Here is a 24,354-nt window from a genome sequence, read left to right as displayed (position 1 = left end):
AATACTTCGTCTTTCTATGCAGACCTGGCTGATGAGATTGAGATTGAGCCGCCACAAAAGAACAAAAGCAACTGTACGCTTCCCCATTGCTACCACATAATACACACATTTAGTAAATAGTACATTTAATTTGGTTATGAATTGCCAACAACAGCTAATGTATTGAACATGTCTGACGGCCGTGTTTGTGTGTGTGTGTCTGTCTGTCTGTCTGTCTGTCTTGTCTGTCTGTCTTGTCTGTCTGTCTGTTTGTCTGTGTCTCTGCCGGCATGTCTGTGTGTCTCTGTGTGTGTGTGTGTGTGTGTGTGTGTGTGTGTGTGTGTGTGTGTGTGTGTGTGTGTGTGTGTGTATATGTGTGTGTGTGTGTGTCTGTGTGTGTGTGTATATGTGTGTGTGTGTGTGTGTGTATATATATGTGTGTGTGTGTGTGTGTGTCCTGCAGTGACGTTCGAGGACAAGTTCAAGCAGAACCTGGAGCGGGGCAACATGGAGCTGGAGAAGCGTCGGCAGGCGCTGCAGGAGCAGCAGCGGCGGGAGGAGGAGCGCCGCGCCCAGAAGGCCCGCGAGGAGCAGGAGCGCCGCGACAGGGAGGTGCGCGAGCAGGAGCTCCGCAGGAGGCGCGAGGAGGAGCAGAGGCTGGAGCGCCAGCGCGAGCTCGAGAGGCAGAGGGAGGAGGAGCGACTCAAGGAGCTGGAGCGCAAGGAGGTGACCTTATGACCTTTATGTGACCTCTGACCCCCAGACACAAAAGGCAGAAAAAATCCCAGCAGCTCCAAGGAGATCCCTTGGAGATAAAATAGAATGGGGAGGCCACCAGATATTTTTCTGCTGAACCAAACTGATGACTTTGAATGAGCATTTTTCCTCATTCTTTGATAAGCTAGAACATTGCCTCTTTCATATTTTGATCTCATCGGCGATATTTCAGGAAATATAAATATTTTGTTCTGTGTGTACTGTACGTTTGTGTGTGCTTGCTTTATTGATGTATTTGTGTGTGTGTTTTATATTTATGTCTGTGTGTATGTGTACGTGTGTCTGTTTTACATTTACTGTTTGTGTGCGTGTGTCTGTTTTACATTTTATACTTTTTGTCTGTGTCTGTGTCTGTGTGTCTGTTTTACATTTTGTGTGTGTGTGTGTGTGTGTGTGCGCCCGTGTGCAGGCGGCCCAGAAGGAGCTGGAGCGTCAGAGGAAGCTGGAGTTGGAGCGCAGGAAGAAGCAAGAGCTGCAGAGCAGGAAGAGTGACGAGCAGGACGACGTCATCCGCCTCCGTGCCAAGAAGAGGAGTCTAGAGATGGAGCTGGAGGCTGTGGTGAGGGCACACACACACACACACATGCGCATACACACACACACACACACACACACACGCACACATACACACACACTTACACACATGCATTGCATACATACACACACACACACTTACACACATGTATACACACACTCACTTACACACATGCACACACACATGCACACGCACAAACTCACACTCACACTCACACACACATGCACAGACAGAGCTCACTGTTGTATTGTTCTCTCTATAAATGAAATGCACAATTAAGCCCTGCTACAATTACAGTAGTGGGCTTCGTTAACAGAACAATGTCTCAGTCAGCCCTCTTCACTTCCCGTTGATCAGCTACCTCCAAAAAGCCCAATAGGACTTCCTTTCAGCATGATTACGGTGACCTCATGCCAAACCACATAGCAATTAGGTCACCTCCTCTTCATACACAAATAACCCCAGTGAGACCTATCATATCAGACTCTTCTGGCTAATTGGGATCTCTTTATTTGGATAAAGACCACAGGGATTTAACAACTCATCATTCAAGGTTAGAATGTGAAATTGTTTTTGAACTGTATACTGAACAGCTCCTTAATCCAAATCCAACCCCTAGCTGTAACATTAATGATATTGGGCATATTGCAGTTAACAGCGTCAACAATTAGTTTGTTGAGATTAATCTGAGCGTCTGTAGATGGTATGGGTGGGTTATCCAAGTTGTTGGTGGTTAGTGAGGTTCCCCCTTCACTGTGAAGCCATTTGAGTGTCTAGAAAAGCGCTATATAAATGCAACTTGTTGTTGTTGTTGTTGCTGTTGTTGTTGTTGTTGGTGGTGGTGTTGTTGTTGTTCTGTCTGACCTTTTTAATTAGCTGTTTCTGTTAAGGCTAATTACACTTGAGACTTGTTAACATGGCCTGACCTTTAACCTCTGTACTGGCTGACCCCTGTCTCTGCCCCCAGGGGAACAAGCATAAGCAGATCTCGGACCGTCTGCGGGATGCTCGGGGGCGGAAGGCTGTCCACCGGGCTGAGCTGGAGACCGTCAACCAGAGGAGGGATGGACGCATCGGCGAGATCAACTCCCTACAGATGGAGTTTGAGGTACAGTAGGAGGCAGATCACCTGGCAGAGTCTGAGTTACTGTACCGGTCCTCGTCAGTTCCAGATTGTGGCTGACTGAAAGCTGAGTCAAGGCCATCAGTGCCATCACAGGGCCATATAGGGGCCATAACAGAGACATGTCAGAGCTGTAACAGGGTCACGTCTAGTCTGTCTCTACACTTTTGTTTCTTTTTCTTTATAGTATCACATATTTAGCAGCATTTTGGTGTTGATGTTAATGGATCATCATGCTCACCCACAGGGGTTCATGTTGGCAGGAATGGGCAGTATTTCTGATGCATGTGTTTGAAATACGTATTTCAAATACAAAATAGTATTTTGTAATTTGTATATTGTTGAGTTGAAGAAGATGTCTTTGGATTTTGTATGAAAATACTTTATGTAGGGTTCTGTTTTTGTAGTTTAAAAATACTGGCAAACATTTTTGCTAAAAAACAATGCTTTTGGTGATGTTATATCATAAAAGTGCAAAACAATGAAGGTAGGGCAGCCTCTGACTGGTGCTGCTTTTGCCCAGAGTTGTTGTAATCAGAATATTGAGAATCAGGAAGATGATCCAGTGCAAGATAAGTAACGTGTAGGTTGCTCACACACACACACACACACACACACACACACACACACATACACACACACACACACACACACACACACACACACACACACACACAATACGCGCCCTCACACCAACCTCAACTTCTTGAGAACTTTAATCATCCAATCGAAACACATGGAACTGGTTATGTGGTTGCCCTGCAACATTGCTCAAAAAAATTGCCCTGTGTATCACCGTAAGTAACACGATGAAAAAATATATGAATATGAAATCATATGAATGATTAGTATTTATTCCCCATTGGCATCAATGTAGATAGATAGATAGATAGATAGATAGATAGATACTTTATTGATCCCCAAAGGGAAATTCAAGAACATTTAACATGTAACATGTAAGATCATTTAGCACTTACACAGTACACAGTTAGTTTAAAAGGTCATGATCCTTACTGATCAACAGGAATCCTGTCAATGACAATGTCAGTTGTGACTTTTTGCGTGCATGATACAGTATTTAGGCTATGAGATGTAACAGGCAGGTTAGCATAGTTGATCTGTTGACTGTTTGTTAGGTTTATGTCAAAAGCTGTTGCTCTCAAACAATGTCCACTTAATCAACAGAGTCAGTGTACTGATAAAGGAATAGATTAAATGGACCGATATGGAATGTTTGCAAAGTGATTTCATGCTTCCTTTAAAGAATATTTCCAAAACATGACATGGCTTCTGTATTTTGTAGTTTATTTTGATACACTTAAAATTAAGGTATTTAAAACTTTATCTTAAAATACATTTTGATGTATTTTGCCTATTCCTACATGTTGGAACATGAGAGAAGAATGGTTCCACTAGATGTGCTGTAAGGTGTGCTAGTGTTCTAGAATGGTGCTCTCAGTTCTCTGGTTCATGACTGTCTTCACAGGAGTTCCAGAGGAAGCTCGGCCAGTTGGCTCCAGAACAGCAAAAGCTGAACGACAAGCTGCGTCTCATCAAGATAAACAATATGCCAGGTAAGAAAGATAAGACAAAAGTCAACCTTTTCCTTGTCTGGATGTTTTTGATTTTTTTTTTTTTTCTTTTTTTTGGAGTATTGAAATTAAGCTTAAGTGAAAGTAATAAGTAGGCTATCACTTGGAATGGATGGATGGATGGATGGATGGACGGATGAATGACTGACTGAAAAGAAGAAATGAATTCAGCATGCTTGCATTATGCCAGGGAATTTGTCTTGCAAAGTCAACTATGAACAGTGTCCACACATACTCAAGCCATTCATCCATTCACAAGTCTTTCAAATCGGTTAGATTGAAGGAATTCAAGGTCACTTGAGAGCTCAAGCCGTGGTATTCGGTCATCTCACTGGTCTGAACATGTGCCTTTGTCCAGCCGCTACCATGACGACACTCCAGGGCAGCGTGACAGAGAAAGACCTCGCCTGTCGAAAGCTGAAAGAACAACTGGAGGCCCTGGAGAAAGAAACCGCTGCCAAGCTGGCAGACATGGAACAATACAAGAAGGACATCATGGTAAGCAGGGTCAGAGCCAGCACCAAACAATAGAGAGGATCCTCGCTCTCCCCAAGCGTCTCCGGCAGCTCAAGTCCCTCCCTTTTCAAATAGCCTTTCAAATAGTCTCCTCTCTGGAGCTGCATTGGCTAGTTGACCTGGTAAAAGCATTTGTGTTGATGGTTATTAGAATTTTACTTTATAACTGTCATGTCTACATTGATACACAGTGACACATATTGATTATTATCGCTCATTGATTGTGGCTATTAGCTACAGTATGATATACACTCTTAGCTACACTTTGGCTTATCCAGTTGAAGAACCTTCGATAACTTCTACTTCGAGATATGAAGTTGATAACATAATGTTCTTCAAAACAAATTCTCAGCAGAGAGGTCAGGAAGTAGTCTTTCAGTATGTGCATGCTGTCTCTCTCTCTCACACACCCACAAACACACACACACACACACTCTCTCTCTCTCTGGCTGACTCACTCACACACACTCACACACACACACACACACACACACACACACTCTCTCTCTCTCACACACTCTCACTCTCAGCCTGACTTATGTAATGTACGTAAAGTGCAGTGATTCTGCTGAGTTGACTGACGCAGCGCTCTCCTGTCGCCCTGTCTCCCTGGCCCCTAGTCCCCCTGCTGTAGTGCTCTACTGTCCTCTTGTGTCCCCTTGAGTCCTGTCTGTCTGTCTGTCCTGTCTGTCTGTCTGTCCTGTCTCTCTCGCTGGCTTGTGGAGCAGTGCGGGGACCCGCGGGACGGCTTGCTGCTCCAGGGGCCTCTGACCCTGCTCTGTTGCCTTAGCAAAGTCTTCTACCTCATCAAGGTTGTGTCCCCCCTCACCCCCCCCCCCCCCCCCCACCCAACCTTCTCATCCCTCCCATGGCCTCTGTGTGTCTGCCTATCTATCTGTCTGTCTGTCTGCCTGTCTGTCAGTCTGTCCATGTCTGTCTACCTGTCTGTATGCCAGTCTGTCTTTGTCTGTCTGCCTGCCTATCTATCTGTCTATCTGCCTGTCTGTCAGGCTGTCCATGTCTGTCCACCTGTCTGTATGCCAGTCTGTCTTTGTCTGTCTGCCTACCTGTTTGTTTGTCTGTCTGTCTGCCTGCCGGCCTGTCGACTTGTCTGTCTGCCTGTCTGGTCTGACCTATTTTTCTTTTTGTAAGGCTTTGCTTGCATCCCTCACCACAAATCTTAATATTTATTTGCATCGTCTATGGTGTGCTTGTTTGTCATTTTTTTCTTCCTTTGTCTGGTCAATCTCATTTCAAAACCGGTGGTGCCTTTACCTCTGTCCTCATCATTGACCGCTTATTTTTAAACTACAAACATCTAAAGATAAGTTTTGTCTAAGTATTAAAGCGAGAGGATTCTCAACATGCCATGCTGTTTGTTTTGCATGGTGAAGCCTCAGGACTTGCGTTAGTCTCATGGCTTGTTGGCCTGTCGTCGTCGTAGCGATGGTGTGTAACAAAAGTCTAGATGCGGGTGGACTGAGTCTGTGGTGTGATGTCACAGGAACTGCGGGACAGTCAGAGGAAACAGCAAGCCGCTCTGGACAAACTGCGCAGCGTGAAAGAGGACAAACTCCGAGAGCTGAAGAAGCACAAGAAAGAAGAGCTGGACAAGAAGAAAAGAGAGGAGGATGAGGAGAGAAGGTGAGACCACCCAGATCAGAAACTCAGCAGTGCATGACTCTCATGTAAAAGCACATTCTAGTGGCAGCACTTAGGATAGTAGGTGTAATAGGGGAACTCACTACTTGTGCAAAATTAAAGTGAATCGTCATTGCATTTCTGTCAGATTATTGGATCTAATTAGATTTAAATGGCAATGCCAAATGGCAAATATGCCAGCCACACAGTTGCAGTACTCCTGTCTATCTTAAACAGTGGTCCTCACAGGTATTTGGCAAACTTGTACCAGCATTTACAAAATATTAAATATAAAACAAACACTTTGTTTCTCTGGTTCTGTTTTCTCCCTCAATCCCTTTATATACATCACTCTCTACCCATCTCTTTCTCTTTCTCTCTGTCCCTCTCTCTCTCTGTGTGTCCTTCTCTCTCTCTCTGTGTCCCTCTCTCTCTCTCTCTCTGTCTCTGTCTATCTCTCTGTCTCTCCATCTCTCTCTCTCTCTCTCTCTCTCTCTCTCTCTTTGTCCCTGTCTTTCTCTCTCTCTTTCTGTCTCCATCTCTCTCTCTCTGTGTCTCTCTATGGTTCTATCTCTGTCTCTCAGACGTATCCAGGAGGAGCAGGAGCGTGAACGCCAGGAGAGGCTGAAGCGCGAGGAGGAGGAGCGGCAGAAAAAGCTCCGGGAGGAGAGAGAGCGAGCCGAACGAGAGCGCCGGGAGAAGGAGGAGGAGGAGAGGAGGAGGAGGAAAGAGGAGGACGAGAAGAGAGAGCAGGAGCGCAAGAAGCGCGACGAGGAGAGGAAGAGACAGGAGGAAGAGGAGAGGAAGAAACGGGAGGAGAGGAGGATTGAGGAGGAGAGGAAGAAAGCGGAGGAGGAGCGTAAACGTTTGGAGGAGGAGAGGAGAAAGCTCGAGGAGGAACGGAAGAAGCTGGAGGAGGAGAGGAGGAGAAAAACGGAGGAGGACCGACGACGAGCGATGGAGGAGGAGCAGAGGAGGAGAGAGGACGACCGGAGGAGAAAGGAGGAAGAGAGGAGGCAAGAGGAAGAGAAGAGGAAAGAAGAGCAGAAGAGACTGGAGGAAGAGAGGAGGAGGAGAGAGGAGGAGAAGCGGATGGAGGAGGAGAGACGGAGGGAGAAAGAGGAGGAGGAGCGGAGGAGAACGCGGGCGCAGGAGGCCGCCAAGCGAGACTCGGACGAGAGGAAGAAACAGGAGGAGGAGAAGAAGAGGGTGGAGGAGGAGAGGAGGAGGAGGGATGAGGAGCGCAGGGCCCAGGAGCAGGAGCGCAAGCGACAGGAGGAGGAGAGGAAGAGGAGGCAGCAGGAGGAAGAGGCGGCGGCAGCCAGGAAGAGAGAGGAGGCAGCCAGACAGCAGAAGCAACAGCAACAACAACAGCAACAACAACAACAACAACAGCAACAACAGCAGCAGCCGAATAACGCAAAGCTGGACATCCACAACAAACTCACTGCTCTGCTTAGAGGCCTGGAGGAGAGGAAAGGTACGTGTGTACACACACACACACACACACACACACACACACACACACGCAGTCGTATTAAATATACGTTTCCAAAAAATTGTGATGAAGGAAAGTGCTCTCTTATCAGTGGAGAGGAATTGTTTGCAAGGTGAAATCACTGCCTGCCAATGAGCCCCAGTACTGATGGATGAAGTAGTGCTAACGCGATGCTATCTTGTGCTACTCGCACAGGTGGACGCCAGCCGCAGGCTACGGAACACAGAAAGTCAGCTGCTCTCACCACGTTCAAAGCCCTGTACCCATTCACCGCCCGCAACGACGAAGAGCTCTCCTTTGAGGAGGGGGATCTCATAGAGGTAAGCCTTTCTGCGAGGGACACATTAAACCATCGTGGCATTTCTGCTTCTTTTTCTCTAAACGGCATCAACTAATGCAGTTTATGTAGCTGTTTACTACTTCTACTTTAAACTGCTTTACTTCCTGAAGGACCTGTAGTTATTGGTGGCATTATTATTACATAATCTCTTTGCATGGTACAAATCACTCTCTCTTGAAAATGTATGTAAAATGACCACAGGCAAATTAGCAATTCTGGTATAGACAAATTTCTCATCTTAGACCTTTCTAGGTGCTTTAGGGTTTTATATTCAATCTATTTTTATTCTCAGAGGTTCATTGAGGTTAGTTCTCATTTTCAATGAAGCCGAGATAAATTGTATGTATAAATGTATGTATGTTTGATTTGCATGCATTGTGCCATTTGTCTTGTGATTCTTCCAGTGTAGAAACTCTAATGTACCCTGATGTTGATGGGGTGTGTGTGTGTGTGTGTGTGTGTGTTGTCCATCCCTCAGGTGGACGAAAGTATTGAACGGGAGCCGGGTTGGCTGTACGGTAGTCGTCAGGGCAAAATGGGCTGGTTCCCTGAGAGCTACGTGGAGAAGCAGAGCAAACCTGATGCTGCCCCAGTACCACCCAAAGCTTCCCTCAAACCACAGCTTTCTAACTCCATCTCTAGGTATCACACACACACACACACATACACACATACTGTACACACAGTAAAAACATGCAGAGACACAATGGTGTGCACACACACTCTCTCTCACACACATACTGTACACACATGCAAGGAGTTAAATAGTGGCCCCGGCAGTGGCGCAACTGGCTGGGGCACCTGCACTGTACGCCGGCGACCCGGGTTCGATTCCCGCCCCGTGGTCCTTTCCGGATCCCACCCCGACTCTCTCTCCCACTCACTTCCTGTCATTCTCTCTACTGTCCTGTCCATTAAAGGCATAAAAAGCCCAAAAAAATAATCTTTAAAAAAAAAAAAAAAAGGAGTTAAATAGTTTATTTCCTGTTTTCACAAAGCTTGTGCCATTTCTGGCCACAATTTGTCACACTTAAATACTCTTGTCTGAAAAAGCCATTCAAAATCGACGGCTTACACCCTGTTGTGTTCCTGTGTGCAGTAAACCAGGTGAGACCTCTGCCTTCACCCCCACGCTCACCCCAAGCTCTGCCTCTTCAGAAACCAGCCAGGTAAGTAAGCCGACCTCCAGGAAGTCTCTCGCCTGTCTCAGGAGAGTCCAGTCTCACTCTCCACACTCACAGACTCACAGACTCACAGACTTTGATGTGCATAAATTGAATTTGTGAGGGCTTAGTGGTGTCCCGCTGTGAAATCATTAGGGCATTAGGGTTCACTCGCAGACCTTCAGAGTCTTCTCTGTGAGTTCTGTAAGCATTTACGTAGACGTTACCTAAGGGAATTAAAACCTTTATTGTAGCATTAAACAAGAGCGAAACTTTAGAAGCTTGGAAAAAAAAACATCAGTAAAAAACTGCTATAAAACAGAAGCGGAAATAGTTTGCACTGTGTTTTTGGTCATCTTAACAACATGCCATAGGTGCTGTTCCATTCCTGTTATCAGTATTTTGAGCTCTTACAGTTACAGCCTCTCAAAGTCAGTCAACCACTTATCAGTGGATGTCAGTTAAGTCTTTAAAGGTTCATGGCTTAGCCTTTAGAGGGGACAATGAGATTTAGCCGAGCACCTCTTCCTACAGCTGGCTTTTAGGTAGGCTGGGTGAACCCTGCCTGACCTGGCGGCTAATTTTGATTTTGCCTGGCAGCTCAGAGAGGAAACCTGCACATCTATCTCCCCTGCTTCCTGTCCACAACCTTTGGGTCCAGTCACAAACTAGCTTATCCATTAGACGCACTCGGATTGTTGGTCTGATTGGTTGAAGGACTATCCAAAAGCGTACAGAGTCATTTGAGCTATGCCCATTGATCACGCCTCTTGTGTAGTAGAAATAAAGCGCGGACTCCCCAGACTAATGTTCAATCTTGAAAGATTGAGCTTAGTATGGTGATAGCCAGACTAGCTTTCAGGGCCTTTTGCATCTGAACTCTTGGTGTGGTGGTGTTTTGAGCCCCCAATGTCGTCTTCCAGGCAGCCCTGCCACTGTTGACTTAAAGGCACTTAATCCTACCCCTAACCCTAACCTTAACCCATGCCTAACCCTAGCGCCTTCCAGGCAGCGCTGCCTTGAAGACAACGTTGGGGGCTCAAAACAGGCTCAAGTCTGCGTGTTGCTTTATTGACCCCTACTGCCCCTCCTTCGTCGCAGGTGGTGGGGAACATGCAGGCCCAGGCCCTGTGCTCGTGGACGGCGAAGACGGACAACCACCTGAACTTCTCCAAGGACGACGTGATCACGGTGCTGGAGCAGCAGGACAGCTGGTGGCTGGGCGAGCTCAACGGGGTGCAGGGCTGGTTCCCCAAATCCTACGTCAGCGTGCTGTCCGCCGCCGACGCTCATGCAGAGTGAGCGCACACACACACACACACACACACACACACCCATTTACGCTCTCTAACACTGATTTGGTCTTTAGAGCCTTGGCCTTACAACACACTTTAAATTGACTGTAAGAGGAGAACAATTCAGATCTCTTTACAAAATCACTAAATGACCAAATCACCCACTTCACATTTTTCAAATGTAGTTATAATGTAATTTCAGACACACACACACACACACACACACACACACACACACACACACACACACACACACACACACACACACACATATAGTGTAAGCAACCACACGTACAGTACAACATAAACACACATTTACTCACTGAGAATATTCTCACACACTCCATTCATAGAGGATAGAGTAGACACCGGAGGATGGTTATTGCTACTCGCGTCTTGTCTTGATGTGATTGCGCTTTAACGTGCCAGTGAGACTCTAAAACATTGTAGTGGAGCTGTGGTCTGTGCACTGAGACTCCTATTGTGCTCATTCCTCGTCAGAACAGTCAGGATGTGTATTGTAGGTGTATGCGTTTGATGTATCCGTGTGTGTATATGTGTAAATCTATACGTTTGAAGTATGCGTGACGTGTGTGTATATGTGTAAGTGTGTGTGTGTAAGTGTACTGTATGTTTGTGTGCAGTAAATGTGTTGTTGAGAGATAAGTCTTTCAGAGAGGGCACTGTGAGCGTTGTCACGTGCCCTTCGTCTGTAGGTTTGAAAGAAGATCTCTCGTGTATCGATTTCAGGAAGTGTCTGGTCAATAACTTACTTTTTTAGTCGTCAAGGTGACCGTGTCTCTGCCGCCGTCACGGCAGTTGATATTGCCTTCATCTCGGGGGAGCCTCGTCGGGTGGAACTCTGGGTAATTTCTGTCTTGTTTTGTCAACAGTGTGTCGGACGGGGCTGACGGCGTAGACGGCTCCCAACAGCAAGGTACGGCAGTGTCACTGAACCCACACATCCATCCGTCCGTCTGTAAACACACTCGTCTCGTCATCGTCAGCAGCCGTAAAGCTACCTGCTGTCAGTGTAAAATGATTGAGCAGTAATCCCATATCACACATCCCAATCCCACTTAAACTCAGTTTTATACCGCACTAAGAAATCAATTTAATATCTGTTCAGTAGTTTCCATAGATTATCATCCAGTAACCTTGAAACATGCCCTCAAGGTGACATCAGGCGTCTGTCCGGTTCTATCGCTTCCGTCTCTACCTTTCATTTTCCCTCCTGCCCCCGAGATGAGCTGTTCCTCATTCCACAGCTCTGGTTGTTTACTGAGGTCTCTCAAAGCTTCGCTATCTGGCCGCATCTGTCATCTGAGCGCTGCTAATCCAGGTGTTTTGCTGTGAACATACCACAGACTAATCTGACCTTCAGATTAAATCTGTCTCTGGTTTACAGCCAACCCTACGTCATTTATATGATGCGCTGCTTTGGATATGCGTTATGCAGCTGAATGACTTCCTATTTAGAGTATCTGCTACGAGGAAGGGCCTAGAGTCATTTTTCCTACTTTCTTTATTCCTTTACAATCCTTACAGGGAGGTTACACAAGGCATGTAACTGAAGCATTTGAATTGCGTAGCGTCATCTTCCATATTAATCAATGGAACTGACTATACCAGACGTGGTGCATACGTTCCTAAAAGTTAGACCAGTCTTCTAAAACTTTTTTTACACTCCGCGAACAGAATGCTTCAGTTGTGGACCTGGTTTAGATGGGGCTTCCTTCTTTTTTTCTTTAAGAAAAAAGAACCTGGCAGAAGGCCCCCTTAGTAGCTGGGTTCTATAGTTTAGACAATTTTTTTTATTATTATTTATTTAGCTTGAATTTACCATGAATTAGTGGTCGACAGTAACTGTGTAATACAATAACCCACAATGTTTGAGTTAGAATCTTGCCAACTGTAGGTTCCATTCAAAGATATCATTACAAGCAGTCATTTTGAATGAATCCAAAACTCTAAATCTGCACAGTATCATTCTAATAACTCTTCCCACAATGGAATACAGTACTTATGTGTGTTGATAAAATGTTTTATTTGTGTGTGTGTGTGTGTGTGTGTGTGTGTGTGTGTGTGTGTGTGTGTGTGTGTGTGTGTGTGTGTGTGTGTGTGTGTGTGTGTGTGTGTGTGTGTGTGTGTGTGTGTGTGTGTGTGTGTGTGTGTGTGTGTGTGTGTGTGTGTGTGTGTGTCTCCACACCAGAATATGTGGCGTTGTACACCTACGAGAGCCCAGAGCCAGGTGACCTGACGTTCAACGAGGGCGATGCCATCTTGGTGACGGAGCGAGAGGGAGAGTGGTGGAAGGGCTGCATCGGCGACCGCTATGGCCTCTTCCCCTTCAACTACGTCAAGCCCAAAGAGGCCGATGTAAATGACTCTCCTCCTGGCCGTCCACAGTCACGTACACATTCATCCCTGCTAGCTGATTGATTGATATATGTACTGTAATATGTAGTTTCTAGTGATGCTTGTAGACTAATTTGTAGTTGCTCCTGTTGATGCCGTTCTCTGTGATTTTGTTGAATCTTTTTAACCAGACCTCCAGCCTCTCAGGGAAATCAGGATTGAATAAGAAGCCAGGTACAAATCGAACCCCCTTTCAACTCCTTTTCTAAAGTCTAATCAAATCACTAATGATACAACAGTCTGTTATCATGACCCTCTCACGAAGCCATCCAGTATACACGCACATTACACGTCTGGTCCCACGTGTATGACCATGTGCACAGACACCTATTGACACATTTACGCTATAGTCACATGGTACTCAACATCTCTTTCACTAGTGCAGACACATTTAGTCACATGGTGCTCAACATCTCCTTCACTAGTGCAGACACATGTAGACACATTACTGCTGTAGTCATATGTTGCCCATCATCTCTTTCAACAGTACACAGACACATGTAGACACATTACTGCTGTAGTCATATGGTACCCACTATCTCTTTCACCTGTGCACAGACACATGTAGACACATTACTGCTGTAGTCATATGTTGTCCATCATCTCTTTCACCGGTACACAGACACATGTAGACACAGTTACGCTATTGTCATATGTTGTCCATCATCTCTTTCAACAGTACACAGACACATGTAGACACATTACTGCTGTAGTCATATGGTACTCAACATCTCTTTCACCTGTGCACAGACACATGTAGACACATTTACGCTATAGTCATATATTGCCCAGCATCTCTTTCAACAGGACACATACTGTATAGACACATTTACGCTATAGTCATATATTGCCCATCATCTCTTTCACCGGTACACAGACACATGTAGACACAGTTACGCTATAGTCATATGTTGTCCATCATCTCTTTCAACAGTACACAGACACATGTAGACACAGTTACGCTATAGTCATATGTTGTCCATCATCTCTTTCAACAGTACACAGACACATGTAGACACATTTACGCTATACTGCCCTACAAAGCAAAAAGGCAGTAACTGAAAAAAACTGAAAAAATGACCTTAAAGTTATCCTGCTGTCCAGCCTAAGTAGTTGTAGGTGAATTATTGTACATGTGGAGGTTTTGTTACATTACATTAACTTATTAATATTGATATTTACCAGAAATAACAAGTTGAATGTCATGAAAATTATAATTAAAAAAAATTGATCAAAAACGCAGTTACTGCCTTCTTGCTTTGTAGGGCAGTATAGTCATATATTGCCCAGCATCTACACTGTTCTCTCTCTTATACTCATCCCGTCCTGTCCACCCCCCTCCTCCAGAGATCGCCCAGGTGACCAAGCCGTACTCGGCGAGCGGGGCGGAGCAGCTGACCCTGGGGCCCGGGCAGCTCATCCTCATCCTCAGTAGGAACCCCACCGGCTGGTGGCTGGGAGAACTGCAGGTCAGAGGTCACCTCCACCGCACACACACACACACTCACACACACACACGCCTCCACCACCACCACCACACACACACACACACACAGACACACACACACTTCCACATCACAAACACCTCCACCTCACTCACTCTGTGTAATAGGGGACACAGTCACCTCACACACACCTCCACAGCACACTCTCACTAAATAACTCACACTCTCACTACACCTGTAACAGGGGGCGCCTCCACAATATACACGCTTTATCATGGAATTATTGTGGAAACATTATGAAATTGTTTGAAAAGTATGGAAATTTAAATGTTGTTGCGTTCCAATACGTGGACAGAAAAGTTGACATTGTGCAAGAAATGTAGAAAAAACCCCACAAAAAGTAGCGTCCTCAACGAGAAAAATGAAATCTGAATTGTCTGTTTTAGTTCTGTGCTGTTCCATTCATGTGTATTTCAGGCGAGGGGCAAGAGGAGGCAGAAAGGCTGGTTCCCTGCGTCTCATGTCAAAATGCTGGGCTCCAACAGTGGCAAGTCCACCCCAGCACCTGCCTATGGTGAGTTACTGTACTGTTCGCCATAAACGCTCACACCATACCCTAAGCAACACTCTCATTTATCCTACCAAGCTGAATATACAGTGGATGGGAATTTCTTTCTTTCTTTCTTTCTTTCTCTCTTTCTTGTTTTCTTTCTTGCTTTCTTGCTTTCTATCAATATATCTTTCTTTCTTGCTTGCTTCCTGTCTTATCTATCTTTCTTTCCTTCTGTCCCTGTCTTTTTATATTTCTTTTCTGCTTCTCTCTCTCACTCCGATGTGTCCCTTCCTCCTCAGTGTGCCAGGTCATCGCTATGTACGACTACACGGCGGCCAACAAGGATGAGCTGAGCTTCTCCGCCAGCCAGTTGATCAACGTGCTGGACAAGAACGACCCGGACTGGTGGAGGGGCGAGATCAACGGGGTCACGGGCCTCCTCCCGGCCAACTACGTCAAGATGACCACGGCAGAGTCCGACCCCAGTCAGCAGTGTAAGTAGAGAGAACAGGCTGCCCCATCCATCACCCCCTAAAGACTTCAGCATTCGCACACACAGATCTTATTATGATTACGTATCTTTATGTTTATGGTATTGGGGCAGAGCTTTTGTCCAAAGCAGCGCACAGTATAGCAACACTACATTTGGTTATTATCAGGACAGTTATAGCAGGACTATATCACTTTGAGTAGGAGACTCCTACTCCATCACTGCCTATATGTGTTTGTATGTCTTTTAATGGTATTGACAGCATTGGAACAGTATTGGTGAGCGATGTTGTAGTGCATCTTTTTTTCTTTTAATTTAGCAAGGTCTTGTTTTTTTCCGTTTTTTTTTTAACCGCTCCACATGGTGAAGGTACATGACTGTCTGTTGGCATACTGGTATTTGTAAACGGCCACTCGCACATAACGGCCTGTTATTCTAGTCAGCCAAGAGGGGTGTTAGGATGTCCAGCTATGGATGCTATTGGAGTCACGGAAGGCTAATGAGCCTTGTCATTATCATCATCATTATTATTCTCATTATCATTATTTTGCTATATGTGTTCATTATCAGATGGAGCTCAAAGTGATCAATGTGTTTCTGTTCTTTTCTCCATCAATCCGTCCAATATGTTCTCATGCGTAATTTCTCTTTTCTTGCGCTTCTTTTCCCTCACTCTCTCTCCTTCTCTCTCCCTCTCTATTTTTCTCTCTCTCTATTTCTCTCTCTCTCTCTCTCTGTCCATGTCTCTCCCTGTCTGCCCTGCTCTCTGTTGTTGTTTTTCTGTAGGGTGGTAGCACGGCTGCCTCTGCTTCTTCCTCTTCCTCTTCCTCCTTCCTCTTCCTCCTCTTCCTCTTCTTGCTCTCAGTGCCTCCGCCGGTCAGATCCCCCTCCCGTTCTGTGTTTGGGCTGCAGGGCCATCGTGGCGCCCCATCCCCACCCCCCACCCCTTCTTATCAAAGGCATTGTGCTCAGGGCTTACGGCTTTAGCATCCACTAACACCGTTTCCTTAAAAGCCTTTCTCCTGCGTTTTCCACTAGCTGGGTTTGCTGTGGAGTGGCTTCTGACTTTATTTTAACGCTTTCTCATGAATCCAATATGCAATCAGCTCTGACTCGTACCGAGGGTATTTTTGGGAGGTGCTGGTGTTTTTTTTATTTAGTATTTGAATAATTATCATGCTTTTTGGAGAAAGAACAAAACAGTAATTCATTTTATCTTTCATATAATCGAGGGTTATAATATGGATCATTTTGGGTCTCTCAATAGCCTCCTATCCCTCTTCATATCTGGACAACAATGCATTTGTAATCTCTACACTGATAACGACCTACCCTGAACTGCACCTCTGCACCTGAACAAGGTCCAGACCGAACCCCAAAGCCAGGCCCCAATGCCCTTTTAAAGTTGACCTAGAATGGACAAACAGCGCATTTTACCTTGCTACCATAACACTAACATTGACAACATAGAAGGTACGCAACTTTTATCTGCGAAAAAATGCTCGGATGCTTTTTTTACAAGCCCATTTACAACTCTATAGGTTGGCTGGGGAATAAAATGGCCCATTTTAGCAGATATTTAGTGCCCCCTCATGATTATTTGGCAACCGTATAAATAATCAAGTGAGCTTTGTGCTGACTGGCTGCCTTACAGCCAGAGACTGTTCCCAATAGCCTCCATCAACCTCTACCAACTCCTAGTGGTAATGCAACATGTGGAGGGGACAGAGTTGTACCATACAGTAGTCTGTATTTATGTCATAGTCTCTGTGTTCAGATTCTCTCATTTTAAAGCCTGACATTTGCATATGAACGAGGAAACCGCCGTCGTTCCAGTTCTCACAGTAGCTTTGTGGCCACGCAATGAACTCTCCTTTCTCAACAAAGCCAAGGTAAAAAAAAACGTTTTCCATTCTATGTCATCTTTAATTTGGAATGGAATTATTTCATCCATTGACATTTTTCATAATTGTTTATTATCAAGAGCCTTACCAGAGGCCTCATGTCTACTTTGATGGGACGCATATCAGACCAGATCTCGTTCAGTCACGAGTGAACACATCTGCAGGTGCAGTTGAGCAGGGGTAGAGACTCGCTGCATGTGACGGTCCCAACTTGCAGTGGAATATTAGACAAAATGGACGTCCAGCACTTACTTTTATTTGCATGAGGGTGAAGCTGCCTCTGTGACAGAAAGATGAAGAGGATTCGATTTGCATTTGTTTGTTTGTTTTTTGCATAAGAATAACATGTTTGGAGACAAGCAAAACAACAACAACAACAGCAGCAGCAACAACAACAAACCAAATTATAATCATTTGACTTTCTAAGCATGCTTGATTTTAAATCGAAGTGATTTTTAATCAAGTTGGAATATGAAATGTCAGTGACTCAGTATGTCTGTCAATTTTCAGTTTTTACCCAAATATTTTAACATGATTTTTTTTGTTTCAATCTGGAACCTAAATGTAATGAAAGGACAGCTCATTTAAGCCATTGATTTTCATTGCCTAATTCCTCAAAAGCACTGTATACAATGTTGTATACAATTCTGGTGTATAATTTTTTGACCTCGTACTGAAGTGACCTTAGAATGTACCCCAAGATGCTGCTCTTGAACAGGAGGCCTTCATTTTGTATGCTTATCACCGATGTGTATATTAATTCAGTATTGTGAACATAAGGTTTTCCTTTTCTGAAGTGGATGGAAATCTATGCAATTGTCTGGATGGTGGGGTGTTGAAAGATTAAGAAAACACTAAAGGGAAAATATTTTTTTGAATTACCTGATTTTAAAATTGTGACCTTCACTTATCAAACCAAGTAGACATTAAAGGCATTTTGAAAGAAAAACGCTGTTCAGTGTAATGTTTGTCATCCCTTTTACCTTCAAATCCACAAGTCAGAGCATGATATACTATAGATCAGAGCAGCGTTCAGGGTAGTAGTTGTCAGCAGTACAGTATGTTATATTAACAGCGGGCAGTATTTAACGGTAGTGTGTCTGGCAGTGCCACCCTGGTTAATCAGCCGTCTTAGGGATGGACTTAAAAAGAGTGTGTTTACACTTTACATCTTCTGTGGTCTCCCAGCGCGGTCACCTTGGCCCTGTATTTGAGGTAATAACAGATTTCCCCCAACGTCGACCCGCTCACATTACTGCAGGAAGGAGCGGAGTAGAGGTAGAGCTGAGCGGAGAGCGCTAGCTAGCACAGGCAGAGTGGAGGGCCAGGTCTAGCCCAGGCTTGGGTGAGGTTAGCTTAGCTTAGCTTAGCTTAGCGTTAGCTTAGCGGGCAGAATGAGTGTAGGTGGAGGCAGCAGACTGCTCTTTCTCAGACTGTGGAATGATGATGAGGATGATGAGGATGAGGAGAGGAGCGGCGGGGGTAATGAGACAGTGGAGCTCCAGGACTGTGAGAGTGGGGTCCCCGCCGCAACGCTAGGTAAGACTGGACCGGACTGGACACAAACACACCGCACCATGGCCCTCCTCCCCCCAGCCAGTGGCCTTTGCTGTGATCTGAGCCAGCCTCTGCAGAAAGTGTGTGTGTGTTTGTTTGTGTGTGTGTGTGCTTTAAACACTGAGCGCTCTGCTTCCTTCTCTGTCTCTGTCTGTCTGGCTCCATCTCCAGTCTGCTTCTCAGGTTAGGGTATGTTATAGTGCTGTTGGTTTTTATGAAGTGTGTGTGTGTGTGTGTTTACTTTTGTTCACAAATATATGGATTGGTGCTGTTCTGTGTGCGTGTGTGTGTGCATGCAAGTGTGGGGATAAATATTTGGATGTACTGACTGGTGCTGTGTGTATGTATGTGTGTGTGTGTGTGTGTGTGTGTGTGTGTGTGTGTGTGTAGGGTGTGCTGACCTGGCTAAGTTGGACACCCTCACCCCGCAAGAGAGGAAGAGGCAGGGCTACATCCATGAGCTCATCGAGACTGAGCACAAATACGTGGAAGATCTACAGCTGGTTCTGGAGGTGTGTGTGTGTGTGTGTTTGTGTGTGAGAGAGGGCGAGAGCTAAATGTAAGAGTATGTGTAGTAAATGTAAGAGTCTATGTAAAAATCATGCAAGTAAAGACATTATGTGTGTGTGTGTGTGTGATGTGTTTGTGTGCACATTGCCTGTTTATGTACCACGTGGCTATCGTTCATGCTGCACATGTCTCATCTCTGGTAGGTCTTCCACAAACCCATGTCTGAATCGGGTCGCCTCACTGAGCAGGAGATGGGCATGATCTTTGTCAACTGGCGTGAGCTCATCACGTGCAACAACAAGTTTCTCAAGTATGCATCCCTACCAACCTCTACAGTGCTAATGACTACTGGCAAAACACTGCCCCCTGCAGGCTGACTGGAGTCATTCTCCATGTGCATAGTTTGTGTGTTTAATGTGGTTCCATAGCCTGGCTATCACCAGACCAAGCTCAATTTTTTGAGATTGAACATTCGTCTGGGGAGTCTGCGCTGTATTTCTACTGCACAAGAGGCGCGATCGATAGGTATAGCTAAAAATGACTGTACGCTGTACTGTACTATGGATAGTCCTTCAACCAATCAGACCAACGAGCTAGGGGCACTAGTGGATAAGCCATTTTGTGATTGGTCCCCGCAAATTTGTAACGGAAGTAGGATAGATACATGTGCAGGTTTCCAGCCTGAGCTGCAGGGCAAAATACAATTGCCAGCAGATCGGGCTGGGTTTACCCAGTCTAGTGGTTCCATGCATTCATGTCTTGTCTTCATGTGCATGTATGGGAGAGTTTGTGTAAAGGTAAACAAAAACATATGCATGTTTGTTTCTTCCGTATGTATTTGAAGCTATGCAGCATATATATTTCCTGGTCTATTTTTAAGAGAGTGTGTGCGTGTGTGTGTGTGTGTGTGTGTGTGTGTGTGCGTGTGTGTGCGTGTGTGTGTGTGCGTGTGTGTGTGTGTGTGTGTGTGCGTGTGTGTGTGTGTGTGTGTGTGTGTGTGTGTGTGTGTGTTTACAGGGCCCTGCGTGTGCGTAAGAAGACTGGTGGTGATAACATGCCCGTGCAGATGATCGGGGACATCCTGGCGGCAGAGCTGTCCCACATGCAGGCCTACATCCGATTCTGCAGCTGCCAGCTCAACGGCGCCGCCCTGCTGCAGATCAAGTGCGATCAGGAGCCCGAATTCAAGGACTTCCTCAAGGTCAGCTATATACCCATGGCACTGCACTGCTCTGACCACTACTCATCTACTCACTTACTTGTGTGTAGTGTCTTAAGCTGCTGGGACCTTGAATTTAAGATCAATAAAGTATCTATCTATCTATCTATCTATCTATCATCTCACCAAGTAGAGAGAGCCCAGGGTCTGGTGGAAGAATCCAGCTTCAGAAAGTGACATTTCAACCACGTATTGGTTCTACCTGTGCACTTAACACAGGCGATCTCACAAATGAGCTGCTCTGCCTAGCTGAAGAGTGGTGCTTATTAGAATCATCTGGTTTAAATGAATGGTTGGCACATATATGTGATAGGACTTTTACTTTCTGAAGCTGGACTTTTCCACCTCCGTCTACCTCCTCCTTCTGCCATGGTCTCTTTTCACTACTCTTGGACTAGGATTTAAAACGTCTGCACTCTCATCCTCTGGTGCTAGTATTGATTGGTCTCCTCTGAAGTCTCCATTGTATCTTGAATCTTGATCTTTTTGATGTTTGTCGCTTTGGATGAAAGCGTTGCTAAATGAATAAAAGCTAAAAGAAGTTGCTAAAAGAACACCAACTTTCGTACTGTAAAACTGGCGACGTCCTGGCAAGATCCTTGATTAGTTTACTGGGATTCATTGTTGGAAAATGATGTCCTTGCCAGCCATCCAGTAGTTGTGAGGTCACGTGCAAAGTATGAATTGAACCTCTGGTGACAAACCCAATTTGCATTTCATATTGCTGCAAATTTGTTGCAACGTTGCCAAAAGTTAACCACATCTGTTTCCCAGAAACCTAATTTGCATGTGAAAATATGACCTTCAATAATGGCAGTCATCGTTTGTTATACTGTATGTTGCGTAACGAATGAAGTAGTAATGTGTAATGATGGTAATGATGTGTTTTAATGCTGTATATGGTGACCTAGCAACATGTTGTTTTAAGGAACTAGCTAGTCCAGTAGACTGAGAAAGTTTAGCTCTAGGCAAGTACCTAGTACCTCTGAGTTGTCCGATCTGACTGAACTGACTAACCCTGGAAACTGTCCATGTGCAGAAAATCGCTACTGATTACCGTTGCAAGGGGATGCCATTGTCCAGCTTCCTGCTGAAACCCATGCAGAGGATTACCCGCTATCCTCTCCACATCAAGAACGTGAGTGGACTTCATAAATCCCTCTTCATGGGGCATTAGCATTAGTATTTCAGTGTCAGTCTGTTTTGTAGGAATTTGTGTACTTGTTCATGCGTGTGTGTGTGTGCGCGCTTGTGTGTCGGATTGATTGTACTGTGTGTGTGTGTGTCTGCTTGTGTGTATCTGGTTGCTTGTAGTGTGTGTGTGTGTGTGTGTGTGTGTGTGTACTGTGTGTGTGCGTGTGTGCGTGTGTGCGTGTGTGTGTGTGTGTGTGTGTGTGTGTGTTTATATTGGTTGATCTAAAGTTTCCCTCTATATTCCCCAGATCCTGGAGAGCACGCCGGACTCTCACTCTGACCACGGGCATCTGCGGGACTCGCTGGAGAAGGCGGAGGAGCTGTGCTCGCAGGTCAACGAGGGCGTCCGGGAGAAGGAGAACTCGGACCGTCTGGAGTGGATCCAGAACCACGTGCAGTCTGAGGGCATCACAGAGGTGAGAACCGTCGGAGTGTTTTTGAAAAGGAAAGAATGATATAGTCAGTCAAAAGGAAAGAATACAGAAGTGGAACTATATTGTTTTGACTTCATGTTGAGGATATACTAAAATCGCCATCCAAGTATAATTTACAATTTCTTCTTAAATGTACTTAAATGTAATATGTGCTCATAAGCATCATAGATTCTGTATTCATTTTTTATTTTTCACCTCCGCCAAGAAGGTTATGTTTTCATCAGGGTCTGTTTGATTGTTTGTTAGCAAGATTTTCAGGAAAGGTCTGAAATGACCAAACGATTAAATTTGGGAGTGATCAGGAGGTGCTTGGTGGAGGCCCACGCTCTTGGAACGCTTTTCTAGTTTAGCTATGTTTTCATGTTATTGTTTCTCTTGTTTCCTCTTCCTTGTAGAACCTGGTCTTCAACTCCCTGACCAACTGCTTGGGCCCGCGTAAGCTGCTGCACAGCGGCAAGCTGTACAAGTCCAAGAGCAGTAAGGAGCTGTACGCCTTCCTGTTCACCGACTTCCTGCTGCTCACCCACACCACCAAGCAGTTCTCCTCCGGCGCCGACAAGCTCTTCAGCCCCAAGAGCAACACGCAGTTCAAGATGTACAAGACGGTGAGGACAGACACATACTCATCATTTGTGTTGATGTTGTATGTCATTATGTGTTTCTTGGTGTTTTGAGCCCCCAACATTGTCTTCAAGGCAGCGCTGCCTGGAAGGCGCCAGGGTTAGGCATGGGTTAGGCATGGGTTAGGCATGGGTTAGGCATGGATTAAGGTTAGGATTAGGGTTAGGGTTAGGATTAAGTGCCTTTAAGTCAACAGTGGCAGCGCTGCCTGGAAGATGACGTTGGGGGCTTAAAACACCATCGAGCATGTTATGTTGGAAGAGTCGTGCTTTATCTTGGACGCGTATTTATCGTCGGTGTCCTTTTTTCGGACCTCTGTTGTCCTCGTCTAGCCGGTGTTTCTGAACGAGGTCCTGGTGAAGATGCCCTCTGATCCTTCCAGCGACGAGCCCGTCTTCCACATCTCCCACATAGACCGTGTCTACACCCTCAAGACCGAGAACATCAACGAGAGGTAGCGGCCACATACATTAATACACACACACACACACACACACACACACACACACACACACACACACACATACACATACATACACATCACACACCATCCAGGAGCCATGTTGTGTTTAGCCATGGTAGCATCATATTGTTACTGATGTTTCGCCCTGAGGTGTAAACCCAGTCTAACTCGGTTTTGATCCGCTCTTGTGTTAGAACTGCCTGGGTCCAGAAAGTCAAGGCTGCCTCCGAGAAGTTCATCGAGACGGAGAAGAAGAAGAGGGAAAGGGCTTATCAATGTAAAGGCCAGCACGCCACTGACCGATTTCACTATGCGCCCCTGAGGCTTTTAAATCTGTTGTACACTAAAAGTAGTTTGTCCTAGATTATTGTCTATCTATTGTCTAACTATTCACGATACTGAACCTGATACTATCAGTTAATTTGATACCATCAATCTCAATCTCACAAGATGTTTCATAATATTCTGCACCTAACCTGAATCTTATAATTTCCCTCAGCTCGGTCAGTGAAGGCTACTGGAATTGGTCGTCTGCTCGTGACTGTTTTGGAGGCTACCGAACTCAAATCGTCAAAGCCCAACGGTGAACCCTCTAATCTAAATACCTACACAGTTTGGGGTTAACCTGTGTCTCTTTGGTGTGTCTAGCCTTTACTGATGTCTTTAACTCTGTGTGGCTACAGGGAAGAGCAACCCATACTGTGAGGTTACCATGGGAGCTCAGTGTTACACTTCTAGAACCCTCAACGAAACCGTTAACCCCAAATGGAACTTCAACTGCCAGTTCCACATCAAGGATGTCTATCAGGACGTCTTATGCATTACCATTTTTGAAAGGGAACAGTTTTCTCCTGATGGTAAGTGTATGAAGAGAACTGTTGGTGATCAAGCGCTAATTCTTCAGCACTCTTAACAGCTTCCTCATCGCACTTGTTATTTTATAAGACCTTTGAAGTAGCAGAGAGGATGTTTCCAAGTGTCTCCCTGGATTATTTTTGCTACGTTCACTAACATTCACATACACTCAAGTCGTTGTGATTGAGTGAAACAATTGTTTGCAATACATGTCAAGTCATAGCTTAAGTCT

General features: G+C 45.3%; 1 protein-coding gene across 2 annotated transcripts in view; it reads left to right on the top strand.

The window, feature by feature from the left end:
- itsn2b (intersectin 2b) overlaps positions 1-24,354 on the top strand; it is a 47,614-nt gene that overhangs the window by 21,487 nt on the left and 1,773 nt on the right. For both annotated transcript variants that reach the window (XM_062523814.1, XM_062523815.1), the window contains exons 11-38: positions 1-73; positions 443-705; positions 1,166-1,315; positions 2,259-2,399; positions 3,901-3,988; positions 4,365-4,504; positions 6,027-6,166; positions 6,748-7,643; positions 7,857-7,981; positions 8,480-8,643; positions 9,101-9,170; positions 10,266-10,462; positions 11,353-11,396; positions 12,672-12,838; positions 13,009-13,051; positions 14,225-14,346; positions 14,800-14,896; positions 15,175-15,369; positions 19,217-19,338; positions 19,540-19,646; positions 20,354-20,537; positions 21,595-21,693; positions 21,998-22,165; positions 22,579-22,788; positions 23,137-23,258; positions 23,462-23,544; positions 23,767-23,850; positions 23,951-24,124. The exon at positions 1-73 is cut by the window's left edge and continues 28 nt beyond it. In XM_062523814.1, coding sequence (XP_062379798.1) covers positions 1-73; positions 443-705; positions 1,166-1,315; positions 2,259-2,399; positions 3,901-3,988; positions 4,365-4,504; positions 6,027-6,166; positions 6,748-7,643; positions 7,857-7,981; positions 8,480-8,643; positions 9,101-9,170; positions 10,266-10,462; positions 11,353-11,396; positions 12,672-12,838; positions 13,009-13,051; positions 14,225-14,346; positions 14,800-14,896; positions 15,175-15,369; positions 19,217-19,338; positions 19,540-19,646; positions 20,354-20,537; positions 21,595-21,693; positions 21,998-22,165; positions 22,579-22,788; positions 23,137-23,258; positions 23,462-23,544; positions 23,767-23,850; positions 23,951-24,124 — 4,468 coding nt within the window. The remainder of the gene's footprint in view (positions 74-442; positions 706-1,165; positions 1,316-2,258; positions 2,400-3,900; positions 3,989-4,364; positions 4,505-6,026; positions 6,167-6,747; positions 7,644-7,856; positions 7,982-8,479; positions 8,644-9,100; positions 9,171-10,265; positions 10,463-11,352; positions 11,397-12,671; positions 12,839-13,008; positions 13,052-14,224; positions 14,347-14,799; positions 14,897-15,174; positions 15,370-19,216; positions 19,339-19,539; positions 19,647-20,353; positions 20,538-21,594; positions 21,694-21,997; positions 22,166-22,578; positions 22,789-23,136; positions 23,259-23,461; positions 23,545-23,766; positions 23,851-23,950; positions 24,125-24,354) is intronic.

This window comes from Sardina pilchardus, chromosome 20 (genome assembly GCF_963854185.1).
Source record: "Sardina pilchardus chromosome 20, fSarPil1.1, whole genome shotgun sequence".
Lineage (NCBI taxonomy): Eukaryota > Metazoa > Chordata > Actinopteri > Clupeiformes > Clupeidae > Sardina > Sardina pilchardus.
Note: the sequence above shows the minus strand (reverse complement) of the source record. Positions and strands in the feature narration are given on the sequence as shown.